This window comes from Camponotus vicinus, unplaced genomic scaffold, assembly GCF_025532165.1.
Source record: "Camponotus vicinus isolate PSW18456_S1 unplaced genomic scaffold, iyCamVici1.0 SCAF_1, whole genome shotgun sequence".
NCBI lineage: Eukaryota > Metazoa > Arthropoda > Insecta > Hymenoptera > Formicidae > Camponotus > Camponotus vicinus.
Genome location: NW_028141945.1, coordinates 6427385 through 6453085, shown reverse-complemented (window position 1 = coordinate 6453085; position 25701 = coordinate 6427385). Strand labels below are relative to the sequence as shown.

The 25701-nt window shown below is 41.0% G+C and overlaps 1 protein-coding gene across 4 annotated transcripts in view; it reads left to right on the top strand.

Annotated features, from left to right (window-relative positions):
- The window catches only part of Chi (LIM domain-binding protein 2 Chi), a 151653-nt gene continuing 125952 nt past the window's right edge, over window positions 1-25701 (top strand). The window contains exons 1-3 of one of the 4 annotated variants that reach the window (XM_083096709.1): window positions 1-975; window positions 1230-1272; window positions 8642-9296. In XM_083096709.1, the coding sequence (XP_082952835.1) occupies window positions 1254-1272; window positions 8642-9296 (674 nt within the window). In that variant the 5' untranslated portion in view covers window positions 1-975; window positions 1230-1253. Of the gene's footprint in view, window positions 976-1229; window positions 1273-6803; window positions 7948-8007; window positions 8163-8641; window positions 9297-25701 lie in introns of those variants that run through there. The other 3 variants (XM_083096700.1, XM_083096685.1, XM_083096691.1) reach the window with 3 other exon arrangements.

The following is a 25701-nucleotide window of genomic DNA, read 5'->3' as shown; positions in this document are numbered from 1 at the left end:
ATCTTCTTCCTGGAAATTTCGATTCTCGGAATCGCGCCCAGGCACAGCGCTCGTTTTTTGTTTGACTCGCTCTCACTGTCAGTCACCTTGAGCGCTTATCTCATGTCAGTCTTTTTCTCCTCTTCGCGGCAATTGGACGGAGCATCGTCGAGAATGTCGTTCGCGTGTCTCTTCCCGAAATCGTGTCAAATGAACAAACTAGTGTCGCGAATCGATTGCATTTAGTGGCGGACGGAATGCGTACGTCGATTATGGTACATGATCGCGATCAATAGCTTCGATGCAACCGTAAATATCGCGTATCGTGCCGTTTAATCTCAAATGTTATTTATCGTTTACCTCGTCGATTTACCGAGATTGGTGTATTCATCGATTGATTGATTTATTTACTAAACATGCGATTTCCAGGAATTTTCAAACCAGAGACAAAATCAAAACAAGCGATTAGAAAAATTATCCAGCATTCCGTAAATACTATAAAATAATAGTAATTAACTATATTAAACATCCCGGTGGCGGAAGAGAGATTACACCCTGCGATGAATTGCTCGATCTGTAATTTTCGATCGTTCCAATGCATGTCGCGAATGTTTCGATTGTCTCGATGATCGTTATTTTAGCGTAATTTACTGGGCAAAAGTGCGTTGCGGATGCCGCAAATGTGTCGGGAATACCGCGAGAAGTTGAAACGGATACTATATTTTAGCGTTAATTAACCTGGTGGACTCGTGACTCGCGTCAATTAAATTCGTAGCGATGCCGAAGGATCGCGAGCATCGAGCTAAATTGCGATCAAGGAGCGATTACCGTTTTTCGCATTATTTATTTAAAATATACCACGAGTGAAATAAGTACCGGAAGTGTCGCGAATATCGACGACCGAGTGTCTGTGCTGTGATTAACGAAGTGTTTGTTCGAAAGAACGACGATGGAGGATCGGAGTGAGAAGGCAATGGCAATGCATTGTCATCGCTGGTGAGTAAATTCATTTATCATATACGCGCAACGAATTGTTTGCTTAATTTGTTCACGATGTAATTCAATATATCGCGTTGCTTGCTATAATAATTGCACTTTGGCATTCATCTCCTCGGTGAATTAAATAATAGAAAATAAAAATCATATATATATGAATTATATCTAAATAAAATATTATTTGTTTTAATTTTCTCTCTATCATCTGCTCGATTTGAAATTGATATTTTACATTTCGATAATTATGCTTACAGGACGTTCTACAGAGAAATGCAACAATGCCGGTGCGTCGATTCGGTGAGTGAATTTATATTTTACATTTATGCGACTGTGTATACGTGTTGTGTGATTATTCATTTATTTTCGCAATTATTTTTATATTGCAATAACATTTTATCGAGCGATGGTTGTATTTTGCATAAATAAAATATATCGCATCGATGGTGAGGACGCATAATTTCAAGTAAATTTTGCTAAATCAGAACTTAAAGCATTTTGTTAAACATATATTAACAAATTAATAAGATAATATAAATACTTGATGTAGAGATTTCCTCTCTGATTTTTTGTGGAACTTTGTACTTCGCATAGAAATCTACTTGAAAAAAAATCACTTTTGCATCCTGTTTTTTATAAATTTATGAATATGGTATAAATATGATTCTCAATTATCTACGTTATCAAAGAAAAGTTGGATTTGATTAGAATTGGCTACATGATATAAAATTAATGCAATGACGAATATGTATATATATTAAAAATAATATCGATAGAAGCGATAAGATAAATTGAGAGCAAAAATTTAAATAAAATGCAATTATATGAAATCCAAAAGCGCAAGAATATAATAATAATAAAATAATACATTAGCTAAACCAAAAAATCTATTATTGCATAAATTTTTGACAGAAATTTTTTACAGAGTCATCTTAATTATTGATAAGTTATACATCGATGCTGGTCGTAAAATATCATTAGCCAGCTCAAATTTGCGTACAACTGGAGGATATCGATCGAGAGCGACAGCGGAAGATCACGTGGACAGAGATGCAGATTTCTTAACCGTTCCGAGTGACGCCACATCTTCGCATTTCGTGCGAAATTGGTGACTGCGCGAGAAGCCGAAGCCGTCTCTTCCGCTCGGTTCTCATGAGCACTTCACCCGCCAGACAATAGTTTACCGTATCGACCTATTCCCCACTCCTCCTCCTCCACCGCCTCGACCCTGCCGTGCTTGTTCACATCTACCTCCTCGTGCCACTCCGTTCAGCCAACCACGAACTTGCTTCTTCTGGTCTTCCCTTCGTGCCTTCCCACGAATCCAACTTGCTTCTGTGTATCCTGAACTCTGAGGCTTCCGAGTTCGGTTAGGAAAGGTCGCGAGCTGCTCTCGAGAAACTTTTTTGCTATCAATCTCATCCGAGACAATCTCAAAGTTTAACGAAACGCAAAGTGTATAAATAGACATACTCATCGATAGTACCAATTATATTTTTATACAATTTGGAATTTGCTTTTTCGCTAAGATATTTTATACCGCTTATGCCTGTTTCTACCAACGTCGTTTAACTTTAATCTTAACTTAACTCACTCTTTGTCTCCTTCTAACTGTTTCTTTAGAAAGAGACAAAGAATGAGTTAAGCTAAGATTAAAGTTAAGCGGTGTTGGTAGAAATGGCCATTAGAAAAAAGAATTAAACCTTACAATCTGTCCTGCTGTTATGTAACGATTGTAGCGAATTTAACTAAAAAATCGATAACATTTGTCATGTTTAGCGTTATTACAATTCCGTTACAATCCTTGCAATTCTTTTCACATTACTGCAATTGACGTAGCAACTGTTTTTCATCATATGAAACGATTTTGTTCCGTTTCGAGAGTCGCTCGCGCATTTTGCCAACGCGCGGCCGGTAGTTTCCGAAGGTCGAGATTTGTTCCAAAGTTTGTATGAATGAAACTTATCCTAATATCTCTGAACGGCGTGCGGCTTCCTTCGGCTATTCCGCTAGATAGGGTAGCGGCGACGAGAGGCGGCTACAGGCGCAGCGTGTTGGCGAGAGAGCACGTGCGAGAAAGAGAGAGAGAGAGAGAGAGAGAGCCAGCCGGCGCTGTCCGCGCCGCGTCGGATCGCTCGCTCGAGCAGGGTCACTGGAACATGCTTGTGTGTACGAACTGTCTGCAACTGTCATTCACCTCGCGGCACACCACGTGTGTGCCGGGGAGATATTTCTGCCCGTTCCATCTCCGTGTGCGAAAAAATGCGGCGGACGAGGACGGATGATGAACCGGGAAACTTTTCACCGGAGAGGTTTTTGCGCCAAGATATTTATCGGCGACGTGGAAGCACGTGAACGGCGGGGAGAGCCGGCGTGATCTCTCGATTCGAAATCACGTCAGATTTTGCCTTCTCGGCCCGATTCGCACACCGACGATTGGCCACTTGGTACATGTGTGTGTGTGTGCGCGTGATATAATTTATATCATATTAAAATAATTGCATGCAAGATTTCAACAAAGCTAAAATTAAATTGCAAATGTCGCGTATCGATTAAGTTTGCAATAAAGTTACAATATTCGGAGAAAACAAAGGAAAGTATCGCATTAGGAATAGCGAATGACCATCAAACTGCGATCCAAATTTCCGAATTTTTTTTCCACAAAGGCGAATAAAGTTTAAATTCGAAAACCACAAATCGATATTATTTATCGAGAGAAGTAGGTTCAAATCTAGTTAACTCGGTTAAAGCTTAGTCTTTTGCGGAAAACAGCTAGTTATATGTATTGAAAAAAAAGAAAAACTGCATTAGATTATTTAGAGAGCCATACAAATCGTTTTCATTATTTTTAAATGTTGTCTGTTTTGCAAAAAAAAATCACTTTGACATGTATATTTTTCTACAACTATCAAATTGCAGAAAATATCAAGTCATTACAAACTCTGATCTGGAAAATTCTTTCCTCCAAATTTTTCACAGTCAGGTAGATCGGTATATAATGTTTTGTATTTTATACTAACAACTCGCGAAAGGAGCAAGAGACTATAACGCGGCAGTAGTTGCCTGAACGTGAATGCACGCACACGCATAGAAAAGAGGACGCATTTCCTCTCGTATATGGAAGTTTCTGCATATTTTTCGATAATTTTGCTCAAACTACCGTGCGAACTAAATTTTTCAGTAGCATTTATAACATTGAATTTTCGCAATGTTACACGAAAGTACCCGAGTATGTCGTCATTTGAATCTTACAAGTTTTTTTAACGATGCATATTTCACGAGGCAAATATTAAAGTAATTTTTTTCTCGAGTAAAATTCTCTAAAAATGACTTATTTGAAATATTCTACATTTTCATAAATATAGGAAACTAAATTAATTCGATCGTCTTTACAAAATCATCCGCGTGCAATATTTAAGTCTCTTTGTAATGACTGAGAAAATTGTTACATTTTCAAATCTTTTATCCTCTCGAAATATAACAAGGTATATTTCTCCTAAGACGATTGAGATGCGCAGGAAGCATCACCTTGCGATTATAAATTTCGATGATTAGCGTTGCATCATTGCATGTTCGCTAGAACGATATGCCTTCGTGAACATCGACCCCCGCTGTCGACGTTCCTGAGACAGGGGGTAGGAAGGTAGATAGGTAGATAGGTAGGTAGGTAGGTAGGAAACGAGAGAGCCAGAACGAGTAGGAACGCGGAGAGGAGTCGTACAGAGGAGAAAGAGGAGGAGGAGGAGGAGAGCGGGCAAGGCCGGGGGTGAACCCCTTATTGATTTTTAGGGTGACACTGTCAACCGGCGGCGAGTGTCGAGTCCCCCGCGACGGGCGACTTTGAAACGACAGCGAACGAGGAAAAAAAATGCGCCGACCGGCGACGCAAGTTCGCGTCGAGTCTCTCGACTACACGTGGCAGGCAGGTAACGACGCGACGTCCCGTTGACGTCGCGCATCGATTAGGATCTCGTGCCGTCGATGACGACGACGACGACGAAGTTAGGATCGGTCAAGCTTGGTTGATGCGCGTACCGGGCGAGGCTGTGCGACGTTTTTTCGTTGTGCGTCGCCGACGGTCGGCGACGGCGGCGACGGTGGTGGCGACGGCGACGCCGACGCCGACGCCGACGGGATAAAGGGGAACCGCGGCGCAGTCCCGTTAGCGGTCGGGGGTGCAGCTTTCTCTCGGCGCGCAGGGCCGTACGCGTTCGTGGGAGATGCTCCACGTGGGGAGCGTGCTCTCGGCCGCTTCTCGTAATCGCACGCACGTTCATCGTCTTTGACGTCTTTGTCGCGGCGAGCGGATTCAGTATCCATTTAACGCGGGTAGTTGGCACCTTGGAAACGCGAGGGGAACGTCGAGGGGTGCGAGCGAATCCCCGTAGTAGTGATCGTCGTTGCCCTCTCTCTACCTCGTCCGCGCTATCTCTTTCCCTCTCGCTCTTTACAACCTTTTTATTTCTTTTATTCCCACCCCACGTTTTTCCGCTCTCCCGGCTCCGAGATAGGCGTTGCGCTGGCAGACGCGAGTGACGTATAAACGAGTTGCATCGGAAACGTGCTCGCGATTCGCGATCATGGAATCGTTTCCGCAAGCACGTGTCGCTGCTTGGATCGACACGCGTGGGATTGTAATAACGGGACATTGGAATAATCTTACGCGCTGCGTGCTCAAAGTGAAAGTGCGTCAAGAGAGAATCGCTCTCGCGATTGAAAGCGTAAATTAATAAACTACCGATTTTTTCGTGGCAAGACGCTCCAAAAATATTTGTCGCGATTTACCATCCTCGTGCCGCTCGCGAATTTGGACGCGTAACCATCGTTGTCACGCGTATATACACGGCGTCGCTCGCATGCAACAGGCGACACCGCGTTGCCAAAGTTTCCTCTTGTTTAATCGATCGGAAATTACCGCGTCCGAGTAATATAACCGCGTTCCGCGAATTCGAATAAATCGCGTCAACGAGCAAAATCAGCCGCGTCGTTCCTTTCTCGCAAAATAATTATCACAATTAAAAAAGAAAACACTTGTCGTCTTTCCTCGCGAGGCAACATCGCGAAAGAAGAGCGACCGCCCGCTCCGTCGAGGGGATATTAGCCGTGAAATTACCAAGTGCGACGGGGCACGCGAGTCACAATCGATAGCGGACGATTCGACGACAGTGCGGAAAAAAGCGTGGACGCGGTGCGTTTTCGCGACGATAATCGCGTGTCGCGATCGTTGGCCAAAGAGGAGACACGCACGTCGGCGCGACGCCTGGCGGTGACGCGAGCCAGCGCGGTGCGGTGCGGTGCGGTGCGGTGCGGTGCGGTGCGGCGCGGCGCGGTGCGGTGCGGTGCGGTGCAGTGCGATACGGTACGGTGCGGTGCGGCGCGGTGCGGCGCGGCGCGGTGCGGCGCGAGACCGGCGGCGAGGTGGTCGCGCGAAACAACAAACCACGCGGCGGAGAAAGGGTTACCGAGACGACGGGAGAAGGGGTGGAAGAACGGTTTCTCCTCGAGGGAGGTGCGTGCATCTCGCGTCGCGAGCGTGACGAGGCTTCAATCCGCCGCGGCTCCTCCGTCTCTGTCCGCGACCGCCGCATCGTCGACGTTTCAAGAACGGAGTAAAATAGCGGAAAAATGGCAGCCCTCTTCGACATTGTCGTGTGGAATAGCGATTGTCGTCTGCGACCGAGGAAAAAGTCCAGTTGACAGTCGGGCGTGAGCGGCGAGAAGCGAGGAACGACGGAAGAAGGAAGGGAGAGCGAGAAAGAGGAAAGGAGGGCGGAACACGTGGTCCGCGAGGGAGCAGCCAGGGGTGAGGTGCGTGCGTGGCTTAGTTACGCTCCTGGCGCACGTGCGTATGTGCATTTCCCCGAGTGCCGCCGCGATGACGCGTGACTGACAGAAATCGGCGAGTGTTTACGAATAATGGTCGTCGACGTGGTACAGTGACATCGACGGGATTTTCTCGCGATTGTGACATCGCGATTCAACGTTCCTCGATTTCGTCCAAAGATCCCTAGTGACGTGGTAGTTTGCGATTTTTCCAAGAATCACGAATGAGGGAATAGTGAGAATTTTGGTGTCTTTTCGAACTGTGCGAAGCTAGTCGAGTATATATCCGCGTGAACGTCGTCATGGCGTTTGGCGCCATCTTACAAGTTACATTCCTGACCGCAAAGTTCGTCTGTTGACTCCGGTGGTGTTTATTCGCGCTCGGTCCGACTCGCCCTCTCTCTCTCTCGCGCCTACAACGCCGGCGTTTTCTCCCTCTCTCTCTCTTTCTCGCTCTCTCGCTCTATCGGACGAAAGAGAGAGAGAGAGAGCGAGAGAGCGCGTGCGCGCGCGGGCGGGCGCACTCGCGGGGTCGCTTGTGTTTGGAACGTCGTGAACTTTTCTGCAATGTGACGACGCGGGGGATGAATGGTTACTAGCGTCATGTCGCAGCAGTGCACGCGTCTGGGAGCGAATGCGCGAGCGAAACACGAACGCGCGCCGGCCGAGGCGTCCTGAGTCGGCGACACGCGTGTCAGCGTCAGCGTCAGCGGATCGACGATCGTTGGAAAAATGCCGGCGACGCGACCGCCGCGCGACAGGCCCTTGTTGTTGTTGCCGTTATCGCTGCATCGAGACGAGCTCGCGACCGTGCGCGGGGTGTCGCGACGAACCATCGACGTCGCCACGGACTCCTGAAGCGTGCCCGGCGATCGCTGTGCCTTGGCCTCGAGCCGGCCGACGCTGGACCTGGACGTCGCGCGTCTCGCCTCCTGCGTGTAGGTTAGGTGTACCGGCACATAACCTTAAAGCTCGAACGGTACAGAGAACCGGAGCGTCGCGCTTCGCCATCCGAAGAATTGTTGTTCGCGGGAAACGAGTTTGTAACGTCGTCGTCCGAGTTACGTATTGTTTATCCGTGTATTGGGTGATCGGTGAGATGGAATGAACTGGGTGACGACGAAACAATGAAGGCCAATGGGACAAACAATGGTGATTTTTTCGCATATATTCTCGTTTATGTGTGAAATTGTGCCACTGATATGTCATCCGATTCGTCACTTTAGTCTGTAGAAAAGAAATTGTACTCTATGATAGTACTTGCGTATTACATTGTTATTTAGATAGAATGCATCCTTTGAAGCAGCAAGTTGTCAACGAATACCTGAAATGCAAGTCTTTATGTAGTACGCAAGACTTCTGCGTATGTATGTGTGCGACAGTTTATTCTAGTTGCTTCCAATTATCCTTTTTGTTTTAAATACGATACAAGTAAGATTGTTGGAAGCATTAGCGAGTCTTTAACCATAAATGCAGTAATCTGACCAATTTGTATTTGTACGTTGAAACTGTAATCCAACAAGTTCATTTATCAATGCTATCGTTAACATGTATTACAATTCTTTATTCATGTTTATATGTTATAATTCTTTATATATGTTTATACATGTCTATTATAATTCTTTATACATGTCATAATATATATTGCGATTGAATATACAGTGAAAGTGTTTTTCAATCGTACGCAGTGCAATCTTTTGTTGCTTTTTACATCTTGAGTTTTCTTTATAATGATTTTATCGAGTCACACTAAAATTGCATCGATGAATCAATATAGAATATATAATATTTAGCATTTACAATGTCGATAATTTATACAGAATTATACATGAATTGTTCTTTACAGGCTGTAGCCGCCTGAATACGCCATTGGCAGCCACCACCACGCTGGAGGATCCGGGTACGCCAGCCTCTTGGAAGGGCCCGCCGCCCGGTTCAGAGGCATCGCCCTTTACGCCCAATTCCGTCGGTCAGGGCGGTGGTCCTGGCTCGGGTCCGTACAACAGCACGGGCGGTCCATCCAGTAATGCGGGCTTCCAAGGACCGAGTCCGTTTCCCGGCAGTGCCGGCAGTCCGGCCGGTGCACCGCCGTACCAAGGCCCACCGCCTGGTTCGGCGACGCCGCAATACACCGCCTCCCCCGCGCCGAGCGGCTCCTCGACTCCCGGTCCCGGACCGCCGCCCAATTCCACCGGTTTTCCGCCACCCCCGAATAACGCCGGACCGCCGTACAACGGGCCCGGGCCCAGCCCGTTCGGTTCGCCCTCTGGCGCGCCGCCGCAATTCGTCGGTCGACCCGGCTCTTCGGGACCACCGTTCGTACCTCCGGGTGCCGGTAATCCGCACTTCCCCTCGCACGGACAACCGTTTGGAGGACCGCAATACGGCATACCACCTGGAAGTCCATTCGGACCGGGAGGTCATCCTATGGCGGGACCCATGGGTCCGGGGCATCCAGCGATAATGGGACCTGGCGGACCTGTCGATAGATTGGATCAGGGGTGAGTTTTTGCTCCAATATTATTCCTCGCACGTTTTTAATTCACGAAGCGAGTAATTGCTCTATATCGATATCCGACCGATGTAAATTAATTGCCACGATCAAATACGTAATATTGCGGTACATAATGTTTGTAGAGAAGATATTTGCGTTTTTTCTACATCGTCGTTTCATAGATATCGATATATAGAATCCTTACTCGCCTTTACTTTGCATGTACAGTTTATGTTTGGATAACCGATGATCGCACGACTCGCGCGTTTATAGATCGAAGCAAACAATTAAGTTCGACCAAGAACAATAACGTGTAAATATTGCTTCTACCGTGCATGCAAATGCGATAAAGTCCGTTATAAATATTCGCGGACGCGTTACATATATTATTTTCAATTAAGACGCATTTTCTAATTATATAGAAAACTTTGGAAAGATTTTATGTACCGAGAAATGGAGCGCGATTTGTTGAGAGAAAGTTGCACGCAGCAGCGGTTACACTAATGATTATTAATCGCAGTGAAAGTTACCATTATTCTGATTTGCAGTAATTTTGGGTTAGAGAATGTAAACTGTTTAGGAAATATCAACGTTAAACTTTGCAATCTATATTTTATCGTGGTAAATCAACGCAAATGCGTATTTTTGCATTCGTGATACATTTACTGGAAAAATCTATTTTACATATCATATCTGTAAATCACATCTATAAATCTTGCATAAATAATAACTTGTAAAAAAATGAAGATGTGAAAAACATTTAATAATATAATAGCGTGAGCCTTAACACAGGAACAATATTGTATAATGATGTATCATTTTTATATCTTTAGATTTAAATTACAGATTATTATTTATTATTTTTTTAAATATATAGTTAATTTTTCTACATATATTAAATTTTTTTTTAAATTCTCGAAATAGAGAAAATTAACGCGAAAAACGAAAAAAATTATTAATCTAAAAATATATATAAAAATGTCTGAAAACTTGATATATATTTAAACTTTGATGCATACAAGATATGTATCCTCGCGCATAATTGAAAAATATAATCGAGAGAGAATTCAAATTTAATCAATATATTTATCGAAAGTCCGGTAGAAATTTTGTGCGTCCTGCGTTATAAAAATGATTCTAGGTACAGATACACCGTCGTCTCTTAAAAAAAAAAAATAAAGCGAAGATAAAATAATGGCTCGCCAATGACACGCGAGGCAAGAGAATAGCGTGCACTTATATCGCTTATGTCGCTGTGTGTTGACATTCCTAGATAACGTGGTTCACAGGTAGCTGGGTTATTTATTGTTCGTTTTCCGGTCGGTCCGCATTCTTACCGATAGTTGTGCTCGAGCAGGCTCGCACGTTTACCCTTATCCCTTCGGGATCCATCTTAATCGTTCGCAACGAGTCGTTGTTGTTGCCGTCGTCGTTCGTGCGCTCGCATACTCGACTAACTTATCACGCACTTTGCGAATCGTCGGTTCACAAATCGCCATAGAAGCCCGAACGACTAGGCGCGCGCGCACACGCATACACGGGGGGAACATACGCGGGGTTGCTCGCTCGAACGGCAGAAACCAGTTTTTCGAATAGTTTTGTAACAAGCGTCTGGGACTGTTACGCGACCCGGTTCGATCGGCCGAATGAGGCGGAACGTATTCGAAATTTCCACGATGCGCGCGATGAAACCGGAATGCGAGATGGATCGGTGAAAAAAAATCCGTTACGAGTCTAATAGCTATCGGTACACATATACATGCGTTGTATCGGGCTAATACCGTGCTATAAATCGGGGTGATTTTTAGGCACGGACACGTTCCGTGGAAACGTGGTCGCGATGTACAGATTCGCTCGCGATACCCACCTAACACGCGCGACACGCACGTTCATACGTATATTTTGCGCGCGTATGCGCGTCGCACGTGTCCGCAGGTGCACAAGGTGTGGGTGCGAACGCGCGGCGTGAGGGATATTCTAAATTCCGGCAAACCACCGAACCGATTGCGTCAAACATGCGGACAGACACGGTGATGCGCGAGTAACGCAAAGGAACGCGACTTTTCGTCGCGTTTTTTTGCGTCGCGAAAATCGTAAACAGTCGGTGAAAATTGTGCACGAGAAACGTCAAATTTATATACATTTATATCTCGACGCTTTCACAAAGTAATAACGAATAATCTAATGTTTTGAAAATCTTTACATTTTAATGGCGAATTTTGAAAAGAACTCGGAAGCACTTATTATGGAAACTTTACGTCGAAAGTTGAAGAATTGCGCATAAAATTTCAAAAGTATAAATGTATCAAAGTTTTGTTCTTTGATTCTATCTAAAGTTTCATGGAATAAAACTTGATAATCAAAAAAACTTGAGCATTTACGTTATTACTTGAAAAAGAAGTTGGCTTGACATTTAAAAGAGTAAAATAGTCGTGAAATAGTACATTGATACATAACATTTTATAACCTTTGACATTTTATGAATATATTCATAAAATGTGTGCGTGCTTTAATGTATTCGATAACGATACTCGATATCGGCGCACTCCGAAAATGTAGCTCAACTTTGAGGGATCGTGTTCGGTAGTACGTCGATGAAGAATGCGAGGGAAGTAGAACAACATCATTAGCGAACGATGCTATAAGCTCTCCTCTATTTTCCCGAGAGGGTTGAAACGAGGTGAGCCGCGAATAAACGTAACTTAAAAAGGAAGTTTTGCTAGCGAAGGCGCGTCACGTGGGTGGTGCACGCATTCATTTCCCGTGGCCTTCCAACGGCACACACATTTGACTCTCTCGTAATATTAATTTACTAAATTAATATTACGAGAGTCAAATGCCGTTTGTTCTTTCCGGACTAAAATGCACTCGAAATGATCGGCCGAGCTTTTGATACAAATTAATATTCCGTACTCCAGTGGTACTATTATGCGTCGCGAGATAAATAACGCTCTCGTGTATCGAATAAAAGTCGTAACTTTGCAACGAAAATTATCGATTTTTTTTCAACGGACGTTGAATATAAAGGAAAGGTGCGTTTGATAAACGCGAAATTTATTAAGCTAATTAATTAAGAAAATATTTCTTTCGAAATAATTTTGCCGATTTCATAACTTTGCAACGATTGCTCAAATTTATAACTGATTTTATTTGTGGCTTTCTAGTTGTCCAAATTGGCGATAACGATGTAAAATTGATTTAATAGCCTATAATAATAACGTGAATTATCAAAATTTTGTTTTTCTAAGAGTGAAAATTAACGCGTTAAGGAACATCGACATTGGCGCACTAAATGAAAGAATTTATTATAGCCTCGCGGTGCATAGGATCCTGAATATTCGAATATTATTCGAATAACGTATAACGAATAACGATTAACGAATAATGCTAAACTATACGGGATTAATCAGCTCCAAAGGGTTAATCAGTTCCACTGCATCTCGGAGACACGATAGATTGCCTTTAATCATTCTAATTAGCGATATATGCGAAGATTATAAAGTAGTCGAGATGATGGCGCGGCGACGCGCTATTGCAAAAAATGTATCAAACTGAAACGACAAAGTCGAGCGATTCAGTCTCGCTAACATGAATTTTAATTCCTGTCCACTCTTAATTAACTTACATAAATTATATGGTAACCCTATATAATTTTGTGGACGTTGAATAATCGTCCACCTGTCACAACTTAAGTTAACACTTTCCTCCTTCTCCCTCTTCTTTGCGAGGGAACGTATACACGCACTTGGTCGGAGAGGAATGGAGAAATTGCAGTAAGATAAATTAACCGGGATAAAATGCGTTTCTCCCTCTTCTTTCCCCCCCCCCCTTTAAGTATCTCCGGTGTATTGTCCGAGGACGAAACAAAATAAGTATACGTGAAGTTTTGGCATGGATTGTACAGCGCGAGGTGACGCGGACTTTTGTACAGTGTTGTACGCGACCTACCTCCCTTCCCCTTCTCTACTCTCCCCCCTTCCACCCTAAACCCTCCTAGCTACCCCGTGTTACGGAGGGTGGGTCGGGGTATGAAGGAGGCGAACGGGGGGGGAGGGGAGGAAGAGAGGGGAAAAGAGTGAACGGAGGTTCTCATATTTCCAGTGTTTTAATTTTTCACGATATCTCTCCGCACTGTTGTCTGCAAATTATTTGTCATTCTCCGTTGTACGCTATTCGCTTTTAGCACGCTCGGGTGCCGTTCTTTTGTTGATTCCTTCAGAGAAACGAGATGCACAGCGGACGAAGGACTCTCGATTGTCGTGACGTGACGCTCGGATCGATAGTTAGAGCGTGTTAAAGGTAGCACAAAAGTTACAGCAATTTCACAAATCTCGCGAAAACGCTCCCTTTTTCCGCCTCGCTGTATCTTTTTTTTTCTACGCCGTGTAAAACGGAGGAAAAAATTATATATCCTTTATTGCGCTACCGAATAACATTATCGCGAAAGAGGAATTCTTATAATAATTACGCGATGATATTATATTACAATCGTTCTGCACATTTTTTTAATACGAACAAAATGTAGAGAAAATCACGAAATATGTAACATTACTAAAAATTGATATTATAATACGACTAGTCATTATAACGATATTATATCAGGAACAATGCAATAATATAATAAAATTAATATAATAATATAATAAATTACTAGATTTTTATTCTTTAAATATCTTAGATTATTTGTATTTTTCTTCGTTGTCAAATTTCTGTTTAATTATAATTATATTAATTATCATATGAAACATAAAATTTGCATATATGAAACAAGTTGAAAATGCATTATCGCAATATTCGTACCAAAAAGTTCTCGGTATCAGGTAGATAATAGGTAAAGGATTATTTTTCTACAAGATATTTATTGAGAACCACTTGGGTTTCCTTCTCCTTTTTACTCTTCCTTTGGTGATAGAAAAAGAGAGAGAGAAAGAGGGAGAGACAGAAAGGACCAGCGCGACGGCAGGAGGAGGCGTTGGTTGGTTGGTTGGTTGGTTGGTTGGTTGGTTGGTTGGTTGGTTGGTTGGTTGGTTGGTTGGTTGGTTGGTTGGTTGGTTGGTTGGTTGGTTGGTTGGTTGGTTGGTTGGTTGGTTGGTCGGTCGGTCGGTCGGTCGGTCTGTCGGTCGGACCCTCGGTCTCGGGCCGAGGCAGCTCTCGCTCATGCATCCGCCACCGCCGTTTACACTTTCGCGTGCAAAGGGATACCTCGGAACGTCGCGGGGATCTCCGGCAAGCGAGCGTTTCGTTACCGTTTGTCTCAGGTCGTGGTCGAGCCCGCGGTTCCACGCCGTTACTTTCGCCGCATTTCACAAAACGATGAGCAAAAATTCAAATTGCTCCGTAAAGCGATCCCCCCCCCCCCCTCTCTCTCTCATTCTCTCTTTCTCTCTCATTCTCTCTTTCTCTCTTGATCTTTTGCAGAAAATGCAATAAGAAACACGAGTCGTCTCTTATCGAGTTATTATCAGTCATTGCTGCGATATGTAAATATTTTTCATGTTTGGATAGATGTAATTTACGATCGGAGAAACATTCACCCGTGACATGTTTATCGCGCAAAATTAATTTTTCACGCAAAGATAACCCTGATGGATTCCTATTCGTAATCTTTGATATTTTAATGTAAGATTCTAGGGGGACTGTGATTTGAAGTGGATCTCTCTGACAAGACGAGTCGAACTTGTGTTCGTGTTCTACAGAAAAATCCGATAATGTTGCTTTGTGAAAAAATATAATATCAATATTTTTGCGTATGACTGGACATTATTATTCGACTTTATCATTACATAAGATAAAATTAAAAATAATGACAAGATAAGAAATAAGAATAACACTTGCAAAAATTAATGAGATATCTATCTTTATCAAAACACACTTGTTCGTATTATAAAGTAATCTAATTTTTAGTACGATTTATCGCATCACTAAAAGTGATATATAAGTAATAAAATGTTTTGATATGTCGCGTGGTGATGTTTTTAATACTACTATCATTAATATTACTATAATGTCGCAGAGATACAGCTGTATAGAAAATGCATATAAGTTGCATTGCACTTGGAAATGGCAACGAGGCGCCATGTATCAGACACTGTCTCGACCTGCCTTGAATTTATGGTTGATAATTTTCTCGGGCTGCAACTTGTTTCCCCTGGCTCGAATATCTCGCCCTTCTTATGCGGGTATTTCCTCGCTACCTTGGTAGCAACTTGTTTGTACTGTATTCGTATTGGTATTCGTCCGCTTACTACCAACTTCCTTCGCTGCATTGAAATCACTCCTAGCTCCCGAACTGTCACGTTACACAGAAAGTTGATAAAGATTATCTTGTATGTATCTGAAATTGTTCAAACAACACGTATAGTATTCGAATTACTAGAGTCTAATCTTTTTAAAGTAATTTCGAATGGGATAAAGATAGGTTTTTAAAATAATAACATGTAACATTACTTATTAATATCGCACGCACGCATCTAGAGAAATCCCTCATTTTGCTTGCAATGGCAATGCAAATTTCTACCTCCATAATTTCGCCGATGACGAATGTTTTCGCCGACTATGTAGGACGTTATCGTGAAATGCATTTCGCATGAGGGAATTCTCGCGATAGGAGCGCGCATAGCTCGCGATCGATGCATAGAAATCGTTGAGAAATGATTTATTGATTGTTCTTTAGATTCGCGTTCTCTGCGTGCATTATTAGCTGCGACGGCAGTGCGTCGAGGAAAAGAGATAGTATTGATTTTTACCGATATTTAGCCGTGGAATTATCCCTTCCCCCTTCCCCTTTCTCTCTCTCTCTCTCTCTTTCCCTCTTTATGGCTGCCGCCTTCCTTTCCTTTACTCCCCTCTGCCCCCTTTCTGCTTTCCCCCGGCGTTCCGCTCACCTTCCCCTCTGCTTCGCGCGTCCTGGCTCCACCGTTCCTTTCGAGCCACCCTCTACAGACAGCACCCTTCGCGTATCCCGAAGGAGAGAGAGGTTGAGTGGCAGAGATAGAAAATCTGAATACCTATGACCCGGAAGGACATTTCTATGCTAAGTGCGCGTTGAGCAATGACGAAAAAACTAGGTTCCTTCCCTCGAACATAGCTCCGTAACAACAGTCATGCTACTTGCCGGAGTTTCCAACTCCCCGAAGCACTGTTGCGAAATAAATTTGTCCCGACGGGAAATTATAAATAATAAACGTAGATGTATGTGTGTGTGTGTGTGTGTGCGTGCGTGTGTATGTTCGTGCGTGTGTGTGTGTACATGTAAGAGTTTTGCTTTCTTGTTTCATTACTTTAGATCCTTTTGACGAATCGTTTGTACGATTCGGCGATATCGAGCCAAGCGTGGTCTTAATAGGATTCCGATTATTTATTTAGCGCGAAAATTGATTGCTAGTTGTCTCAGAGCAATATGTCTCAGCGTTATTTTATCATGAAGCTATTAATCTTTGATTTAAAAGCAATTTTGCGTCTTTAATCGATATCGTATCGTTTTTTGTTGTTTTTTTTTTTTTCATACAAGGTCGACATTTATCCGAAACATCAGTGCTATGTGTTAACGATAAATTATTGACTTGCACCCGGGTGCATTATATCGTCACTCGGGGGATGAACCCCTTCGGGATCACCTTCCTTTTCTCTCCTTTTTTTTGTTGCCCCTGGCGACCTCTGCCAACCCCGATGAGGAACTCAGCGAAGTGGATACTCCATGGATATAGAAGCTCTACTACGGTATTCCCCTAATCGGCGCTAGTGTACGAGCGTAGGTAGCACAGTTGCAAAGGGGGAGGAATATAGGAGGAATCCTAATTTATAGGACTAAAGGCGAGAGAGAGGCAAGTGGCACCGGTCGGAATCGGAGAGTGAGGGATAGGGGAAAAGAAGAGGAGCGCCTCTTACTAAAATTCAAAAGTTCTTCGCCAGAGTTTACGATGCCGTCTAGCCGGCGCGTCGCTGAAATTCTCCGTCTCCGTCGTTTCCTCTGTCTGCTACCCTGCTCTCCCCTCCCCCCCTCATCCCTGTCTTGTTTCCCATGTCCTTCATAAATGCTCTTTTCGTCTGTTTATATATATGCATGTATATGACTATATTAGTGAATCTCTTAATTTGATGCATCTCTCATTCAACGTCTCAAAACAACGAATCGCTCGAGTTTAGAAGCGAATGTTTGTAATGAAAAGCACAGATTTTTTTCTACTTTGGTTGGGAAGCTTTATTTACAGGAATTGGAAAAATGTCGACCGCTTTGTCGCGTTTACATGGTCACGATTTATCGCGGAAATTTCGCGCGCAAAACTTGCGGCTCTCGTCGAGGTCTGCGGCAATTTTCAAAAACACGTTTCAATTCATTTGTTGTATTTCGAGGGACGCCGTATTTCGCAATAGTGCGCGGTTTTGGTTTTGTTTCCAAAGCTATAATATTTCAACTGTTCAAAGCTGCCAGTTTCGCCCAATGACATATTTACACAGGTCAAGCATTCCTTCTGAGGGATAAAATCGTAAATAAACAATTGGGAGAAAGATACTTAATTCAGTATCTTTTTCACTTTACACTGTACAGCAATATTTTCTTGTTATAAAATAGAGTGATAAAAGTACTGAGGGAGAAACCTATTTCTTTCAATTTAAAATTGCCAATTTTCTATTTTATCCTGTATTATGATAAAAAGTAGTTTCTTAATTTATATGTATAATAGCAAGAATTTTGGGATAGTCGAAAAATTTAAATACTTCGAATTTTGAGTTTTAATTTAATTTTGAATTTTAAAGTTTTCGATATTTAGTTATTTAAATTGTTAACTGTAATCGCGCGTATTTAAGCAGTTGAAAATTCAGATTTATATATTTATTAAATTAGAAGAATTATAAGTTAAAGAAATTTAATTTTATACATTGCTCGCCTGTCAATTACTTTAACGCTGTTTTCTAAAAAAGAGATTAATCGCTTTATTTGAAAATTAAAAAACCAAAAGCGTGTAAAGCATGCACATTTGTATATATGTCGAGCATCCTTTGTACATCTTAAAGAAAATTAACAGATGCTGACGCTAATCTGTCTCGAAAAGCCTCGTTAGAACGACCAGCCGCGAAAAGAGTAGAAGCCATCGTAATTTATTGTCCATTATAAAATGTTTTACTTCCGAAGATCTTGGCAAATTTTTTCCGCAATGCAATGATACGTTAAAGGTCTAATTAACGATTTATACTTCCGTATGTTAGATATGATGCATGATCAAAATTACGCAAAAAAATAGTAATAATAATATACCTTCTCTTGATAAGAGTAAGAAAAAAAATGGTTTTCTTAATAATACAGAAAATGACGAAAAGAAAATGTTTATTACACATTTTAATAGCGAAAATGGTGAAAGAAAAAAAGATAACGTTTATTATATCGCTATTTCTATTTAAATATATTTGAATTTGAAATAGCATGTGTTATATTTATACACATATACATTTAAAGAATAATTAAAAAACAATTCAATCACTTCAATTTTAACCACATAAAGAGAGAGAGAGAATAATTCGTAATTCATAACATTTATGATTGATCATTTTGTGTAGAGAAAAACTCAAATCTCATTTTTTTAATACTTTACAAATATATGCTAAATAAAAATAAATTATTATTAACATCTCCTTTTTACTTTCTTTATTATTTGAAATTTGATGTGAATTTCATTCAATCAAATCTTACTACGCAATTGCGATCATGGCAGTTTTGCGTAAAAGATTTGGCTCTTTTACTTTCAAAACAAGATTTCACGATTGATTCTAATCAAATCATAATGTCAATACGTCAAAAAGTGATCGGTCACATCGTGATATCTATGCAATATGCGTCTATAGTCATACTCATATCAAAATAGATTCTCCTATCTTTCCTTATATCGGTCGAGGAATGAGTTACACTCTGCGCGACTCCGCGCACAATCAGACATCTAGTCACGCACGGATTATCCCCCGGTTCCTGGAGCGCGCGGATGCTGCGCCCAAGCTTCTTACTTCCGCACGCGGTACATCAAGGTATCTCGCTGTGCGACATGTGTATCTCGTTATGTCTGTTATCTCCTAGGTATTCGTATGATGGAAACTTACGCATACCTGAATTGCGTCTCTTTTTCATTCATTTATTCCGATCCATTTATTCCATAAGTAGGAACATTTTTTCGTTATAATTGAAAGTAAATTGTATGGAAATGTCAAGTACACATTGTAACAAGTGCAAACGACTTACATCTTTATCATTTTTGTATGCAAACTTTTTCATCGCTGGAGCTTTCTTGTTATGTCTAGCGATTTCTATCTTATCGTGTATTAAATATTTTTTTAGTTATTAATTAAAAATTTATTTAAAAAAAATTTCTTTACACTTAATTATCATCGATAAGGGACATGCCAGCATGGATATAGAATAGAGAAACCGATGATAATAATGAACATATACTAAATATTAAATAATAATGAGAAAAACTAATGATATAATTATAAATTATTAATATATCTAGGTAATGTGCGCTTTCCTTCCACTGTAATTTTCTAGTGCGATTTGTTCCGGTAACTCTGAAAAAAATGCAGGCTACTCGCTTTAATTGCCGCGCCTTTCACGAGAAATTATTCGCTCGCTTAAAAATTTCCCCATTCTATCTGATAATTCGTAATATACAGCACAGATTGTGGGTGGCTGCAATCAAGTATCAAGTATGCAATAGTCATTTTTTCGAAATTTTCTTATCGATTGTCACAATCTTTAATAATTTGTTATCGTATTAAGAAAGACAAATTGTGATAGCTGAAAACTTTCACGTAAAGGATTTTACGATGCAATGTCTTCGTAACATATGCCAATTGTTGTCTATATCTCTATATCTTTAAAGTTTCTATCAATTTTTACTTTTGAAGATTTTCTTTTTAATTGGCAATTGTACATTGAATTTGCTGGCGCGTGACAATAATATGCATCGAATCCGTGAATATAACAAGTTGTGATTTTTGTACCATTAATTTGTTTTTATTTTTTATTTATACTTTTATTACAACAAGAAGAAATAAACTCATTGATGAGTTCGGAATTGACAAATTTAGAAATACAATCATAAAAAATGAAAAAATAACAAGTTTTTTAATTAATGATTGATTATATCGCTCAATTCGAGAAAAAGAAAGGTTTTTAATGTTTTAAACAAAAATGTCAGTTAGATACTTTGGAGAAAATATGTTTGTTTGGCAAAAATTTACGACAGAGATTTTACTTTTAGATAAAAAATGTCATATCTTTTTTCTTCATGCGGAAGGAACGGATATGTGAAGAAATTATCTTAATAGTTTTTCATATGACGCGAATATGATAGTGTTTGTGCTAATTGCGTGTCAGATCGGTCGAGGGGATGATCTCGAGGGAGAAAGAGAATAGATGGGATTAAACGACAATGATAAACGCGTTTCCTGCGTGATTCAAAAACCAAAAAGTTTACGTGGAAACTCGCACGTATCCCTCCTTATACGCAAACCTTCGTATAGCTTTTTGCTCACATTATATGTATTTAAGAACAGCGCTTAATGAATTGTTATGCACGTTTCATCGGTTTTCCAATTCTTCGAACATCTCCGATTCGCAAGGCTTTCTGATTCTGTTCATCGAGTGCCCGTAGGTCTCCCTTTTCCGACGAATGCGACGTGAGCCATTAGCGCAGGTCACGACGTTATTAAAGACAATGAAGCAAACTTTATACGAGCGGGGGTACGGGGCCAATTACTTGGCAATTAGTCGAGCGAGCAACAAGTGAGCATCGCCACAGACCTCTCTCTCTCTCTCTTCGTCTTGCACCTCCTTCTCCTTCACCTTCATCTTCTCGGCTCACCTTCTCCGTTCCTTTCTCCGCCGTGTGAATCGACATAGCCTTCCTCAAGATAGGTCGCGAAATATGCGGGAAAACGTATTTTTCGATTGTCGATCGACTCGTTCCGACTTTGATGTTGCCCCTCTATTAGTTCAACACTACATCTTTACCTATTATTTAACATATAAAGTTATTTTCAAAATCTTTCCATTGGTAATAATTAAATATAGTTTGTAGACTACAAAATAATCATTTCAGGCAAATTATCATTTAATATTTACGAATAGTTTGAAATATTTTCCTACATCTTATAATTTACCGAAATATTTAATAGAAAATTTTCAGCATTAAAATGCATTTATGCTGATATTACTTAACGGGAGTTTAATCGAGGGCATACTTTTCTTTCCTCATCCAACAATAACGCACCTTGGAAAGTCGGGGTATAAATAAAGCGGGGTCACGGTCCTTTTCGCTGAGCAAGAGGGTTGTCCGCGCAGCGGCGACTCAGGCCGAGGACGCATAATTCTAATTATAATTTTTAGCAGGTCGCACCTATACTCGTCCTACGTGGTGCTTGACGAGGTGGCCAAGCGCGGGCGAGAACTACCTCGGTACAGGAAGTTTACTCCCGCGCGCTTTGCGCGATTTTTGACCCACACTCCGACTCTACCGTGTTATGTACACCCTTGAGCATTCAGATACGTAGACACCAGGGAAGAGGGGTGGCAAAGGGTTATGGTACATTCCGACTCAGAAGTCGACGCGTCTTTTGTAGATAGTTGTGTAATTTAGAGCCAAATTTGGAAAATACTTCTTGGTCTATTACACTTTTAGAAAAAATTGTCAGAATATTTTATTTTCCGCGTTTTTTTCAGAAGCAATATTTATCATTAATACAACAAATATTTATCATTCTATGTATGTTTTCCGCGTACTTTTTACTCTATGAATTTTCTCTCGACAATTAAATACTATTCGATGATTTGGAAAATCCTATCGAGTTCCTTTTATACGTCTCGAATTTTTAAATTTGAGACTACATGTCTAAAAATTGCTTCTTAGGCGAGAAGGTAAAATGGGATGTTTTAATAAATAAATAAAACGAAAAAAGTAAAACTTTTTTTTCTGTAGACGAATAAGAATTCAAAGAAAATATAGACTATTGAATCATTAAATTCCGTATGCTACATGGGCGGTAATTGTAATTGCGTATGGGTAGATATATAACGATTGTTTTAATACCATTACCATTAATTACAGATATAACGAATTTATATATATTACGATACACGTATTATATATTATATTATATACGCATATACTATATACTATATATGCATATATATATATATATATATATATATATATATATATATATATATATATATTTATGAAGGCTAAAATTGCGAAGAACGCCATTGTGTAATAATCGTCGAGTGGATTCAGTTCGTCACATTCCAATCACATATCTACCGGAAAAGGCCAGAATCCGAAACGTACGAGCGTATGTGCGTGCATACGCCGCAGTTAAACCGCTGAACCGATCGCCGGGAAAATTGGCCGAAAAATTCAGAATCCAATACGGGCGTGATACGCGGATTTACGGATTGCCACATTGTGGATCTCGCGACCGAATCCCCGCGAGTTGAATTTTCGCCCGAAAATAGTCGCTACTCTCGACGGATCTCCCGCGGAGATCGCAAAAAATTCGCGAATAAAATTTCGCTATCTCAAAAAGCGGCGGGAAATTTCGCATTTAATTATTTCGAGCGAACCAATTTACGAAGCGGAAGCCCGCATATTTATTGTACAGTCCGCGACAAAATCCGGAAGTCGTTGCCCGACGCTGCTTTGTGCGATAAAAAAGATTCTTACGTCGCGATCGCTCCGGTTACTCTCGATGCGCGTGTTGCAACCAAGATTGATAGGTCGCTCGCGAGTTGTCAAGGCTCGACGGATATATCCCTCTTTGTCGGAAATCTTTTCGTATCTCGATGTACTTGTTGACGCGACCTCGATCGTGGGAAGGAGGCGATGACATTGATCATATCTCGACGCATCGATGCAAAAGTCCACCCTGCAACTTTTGCATCGCGCTGTACTCGGTGTAACCCTCCCCCCTTCCCACCCTCCAGGGGGTGGTGGGCGGCAGGATGGGGCTGCGGCGGGCGTTTTTCAAATAATTACATCGGGCTGCGGTGGTGGTGGGTCGCCATGGCAACCGCAGTGCCTTCAGCATCCTACGACTGAAGGCAACCGAGCGACCGAGCGGCGCAACCCGGTTCTCTCTTGCTGCGGACTTTGGAATCCGGATGCGCGCGCGCGCGCGGACCGGTCGGAAACGGTTTTCCGCGGACATCGGCGGTGCGTTTGCACTGCCGTTGATGGAATTGAATAAACAACTACGGATTAGTAATCCGCGAATGTATTTTCCGCGTTGCTTTTTTTGCGGACGCACCCTAATAAAATATTTCCTCTCCTCTGATTATTTCATTTTACGGTAATATTTGTCAAGTATTTCTTGTTTAATTAATTATTCATAGGCAGACAAGTGAATATATGTTCAACTTTTATATTGCATCTCTCTCTCTCTCTCTCTCTCCCTCTATAATCTTTTATTATCAATTTTAAAGTTCAATAGAATATAATAATGATTGCATAAGTTTATTTTTCACAGATTCCTCATTCGTGGACTATAATTGTAATATTGACATTAACGATACATATATTTGAGAGTTATTTGTAAATTTGGAGTTATTCTCTCTCGGCAACAAATCGATTCGTTTGTCGCAACTTGTAATTACCAATAAATTAAATATTTCGGTAATTAAGTATATCAAATTAAATTTTTGTTGGAACTAAAATATATATTTAATTTTTTCTTCCTATTAAATTTTAAAATTACCAATATGTAATTAATTTGAAAATAGTCACCATCTTTTTTTTTAGGTTAAATTTTTGCTATGTCATACGTTAAGAGACAGCCCGTACATTATACAATAAAATGTTATAATAATTTTTTTTAATATAAAGACAGCCTTTACAAACGTAATTTTTATTACAGGATTGTATTCACACATGTCACAAGAGCAATTCGAAAATTGAAATCGTAATAATTTAATTTGTATAAATAATAAATATGTGAAAATAATTATTGCAATGTTAAATTGATATAATAAAATTTGATTTAAAATAAAATTTATGTTATTTATAAATTTGGCGAGAAAAATTTCCAAACAATTTGTCCGTTGTATATTTTACCAAGTATATCGTATGATCTTTGACGAATTGTTCTTACATCTTTCAATGCGATACAGAATATATTTGGGACTTCGATACATAATACGGCCTTGACTTCCTCGTGAGGTTTGCCAGACCACTTCACGTGTACGCAACTCGTTCCGACGCGATATAGCCTCGTGGCTATTTCGCGATCATAAATACTAAACGCGGCTGACTCACAGAGGCAATGTATTGTACGAAGATAACTTTTATCTAATAGATAACTGAAATTGGGTCATGCGAAAACTATGGTAGACCGACGTGCAGATTTTTTCAAAATAGAATTATCGTGTCCGAGGAAATATTTACTGAGAGAAAAATATAAATGTATTTTTCTATATATCTTAAATAAGTGAAACAGTATATATGATAGAAATATAATGTCACAATTTTATAGTTGATGTTTTTTTCAATAAAATATTTTTTCGTTTCTTTTTCTGGATTATTTAATATGTATATATTTACGAACGCTTTTGGGCGTATTTTCTAAGAAAGACAGAAAATTAGAGCTTGCTTTATTTGTAGCTTAATATAAACCAGTCGAAATGTCGGAAAGATTTTACGGTACGTCAGCGTTACGAATGTTAGTTATGACGTCATCTTCTCCTTCCTTCGATGGTTCACTCGACCTATTACGTACCTACACACCTAACTTAACGTGCCACGGGTCAAGCGGTAGTCGGGTGAGCTACGACAAAGAGAAAAGTAGATAAGAGAAAGACGGAGGGACAGAGAGAAGGAAGGAAAAAGGGACAAAGAAAAGAGCAGAATGAAAAACAAACGACAACGTTGAGATAAGAACGGAGGAAAAAGAGAAAAGTATAGAAGAAGCAATCTAGAAAAAGATAGACTGGTGTCCAAGAAACTGCAAAGATGCGATAGATAGAAAAGAAATAGGAAAGAGAAAAAAAGGATAGACCAAAGTAAGGGAGAGAAAGAGAGAGAGAGATAGAGAGGAAGAGAGAGGGAGGGAGAGGTAGGCCGAGAGGAGTGGGGTCAGTTCGTGACCCGACCACCTGTGGAAGCAGCCGGTAGCTACTTCTTGTTTGCCGTTTGCGCATACCTCTACCTACCACTTATACGTAGTACGTATTACGTAGGCGAACCGCCAACCGATGACCGCGGTCACGGCTACCTCCGAAATTACGTTCTTGGTTCCCTCTGAATCCGCGCCTCGCGCTGTAATCCTGACGAGACACCGCGGTATTCGGCGCATTGGGCAGCTTAGGTGTTATACCCGCATAGATAACATAACATTCTCCCGATATTCAATTTTCACAAAATATAATTTATCAG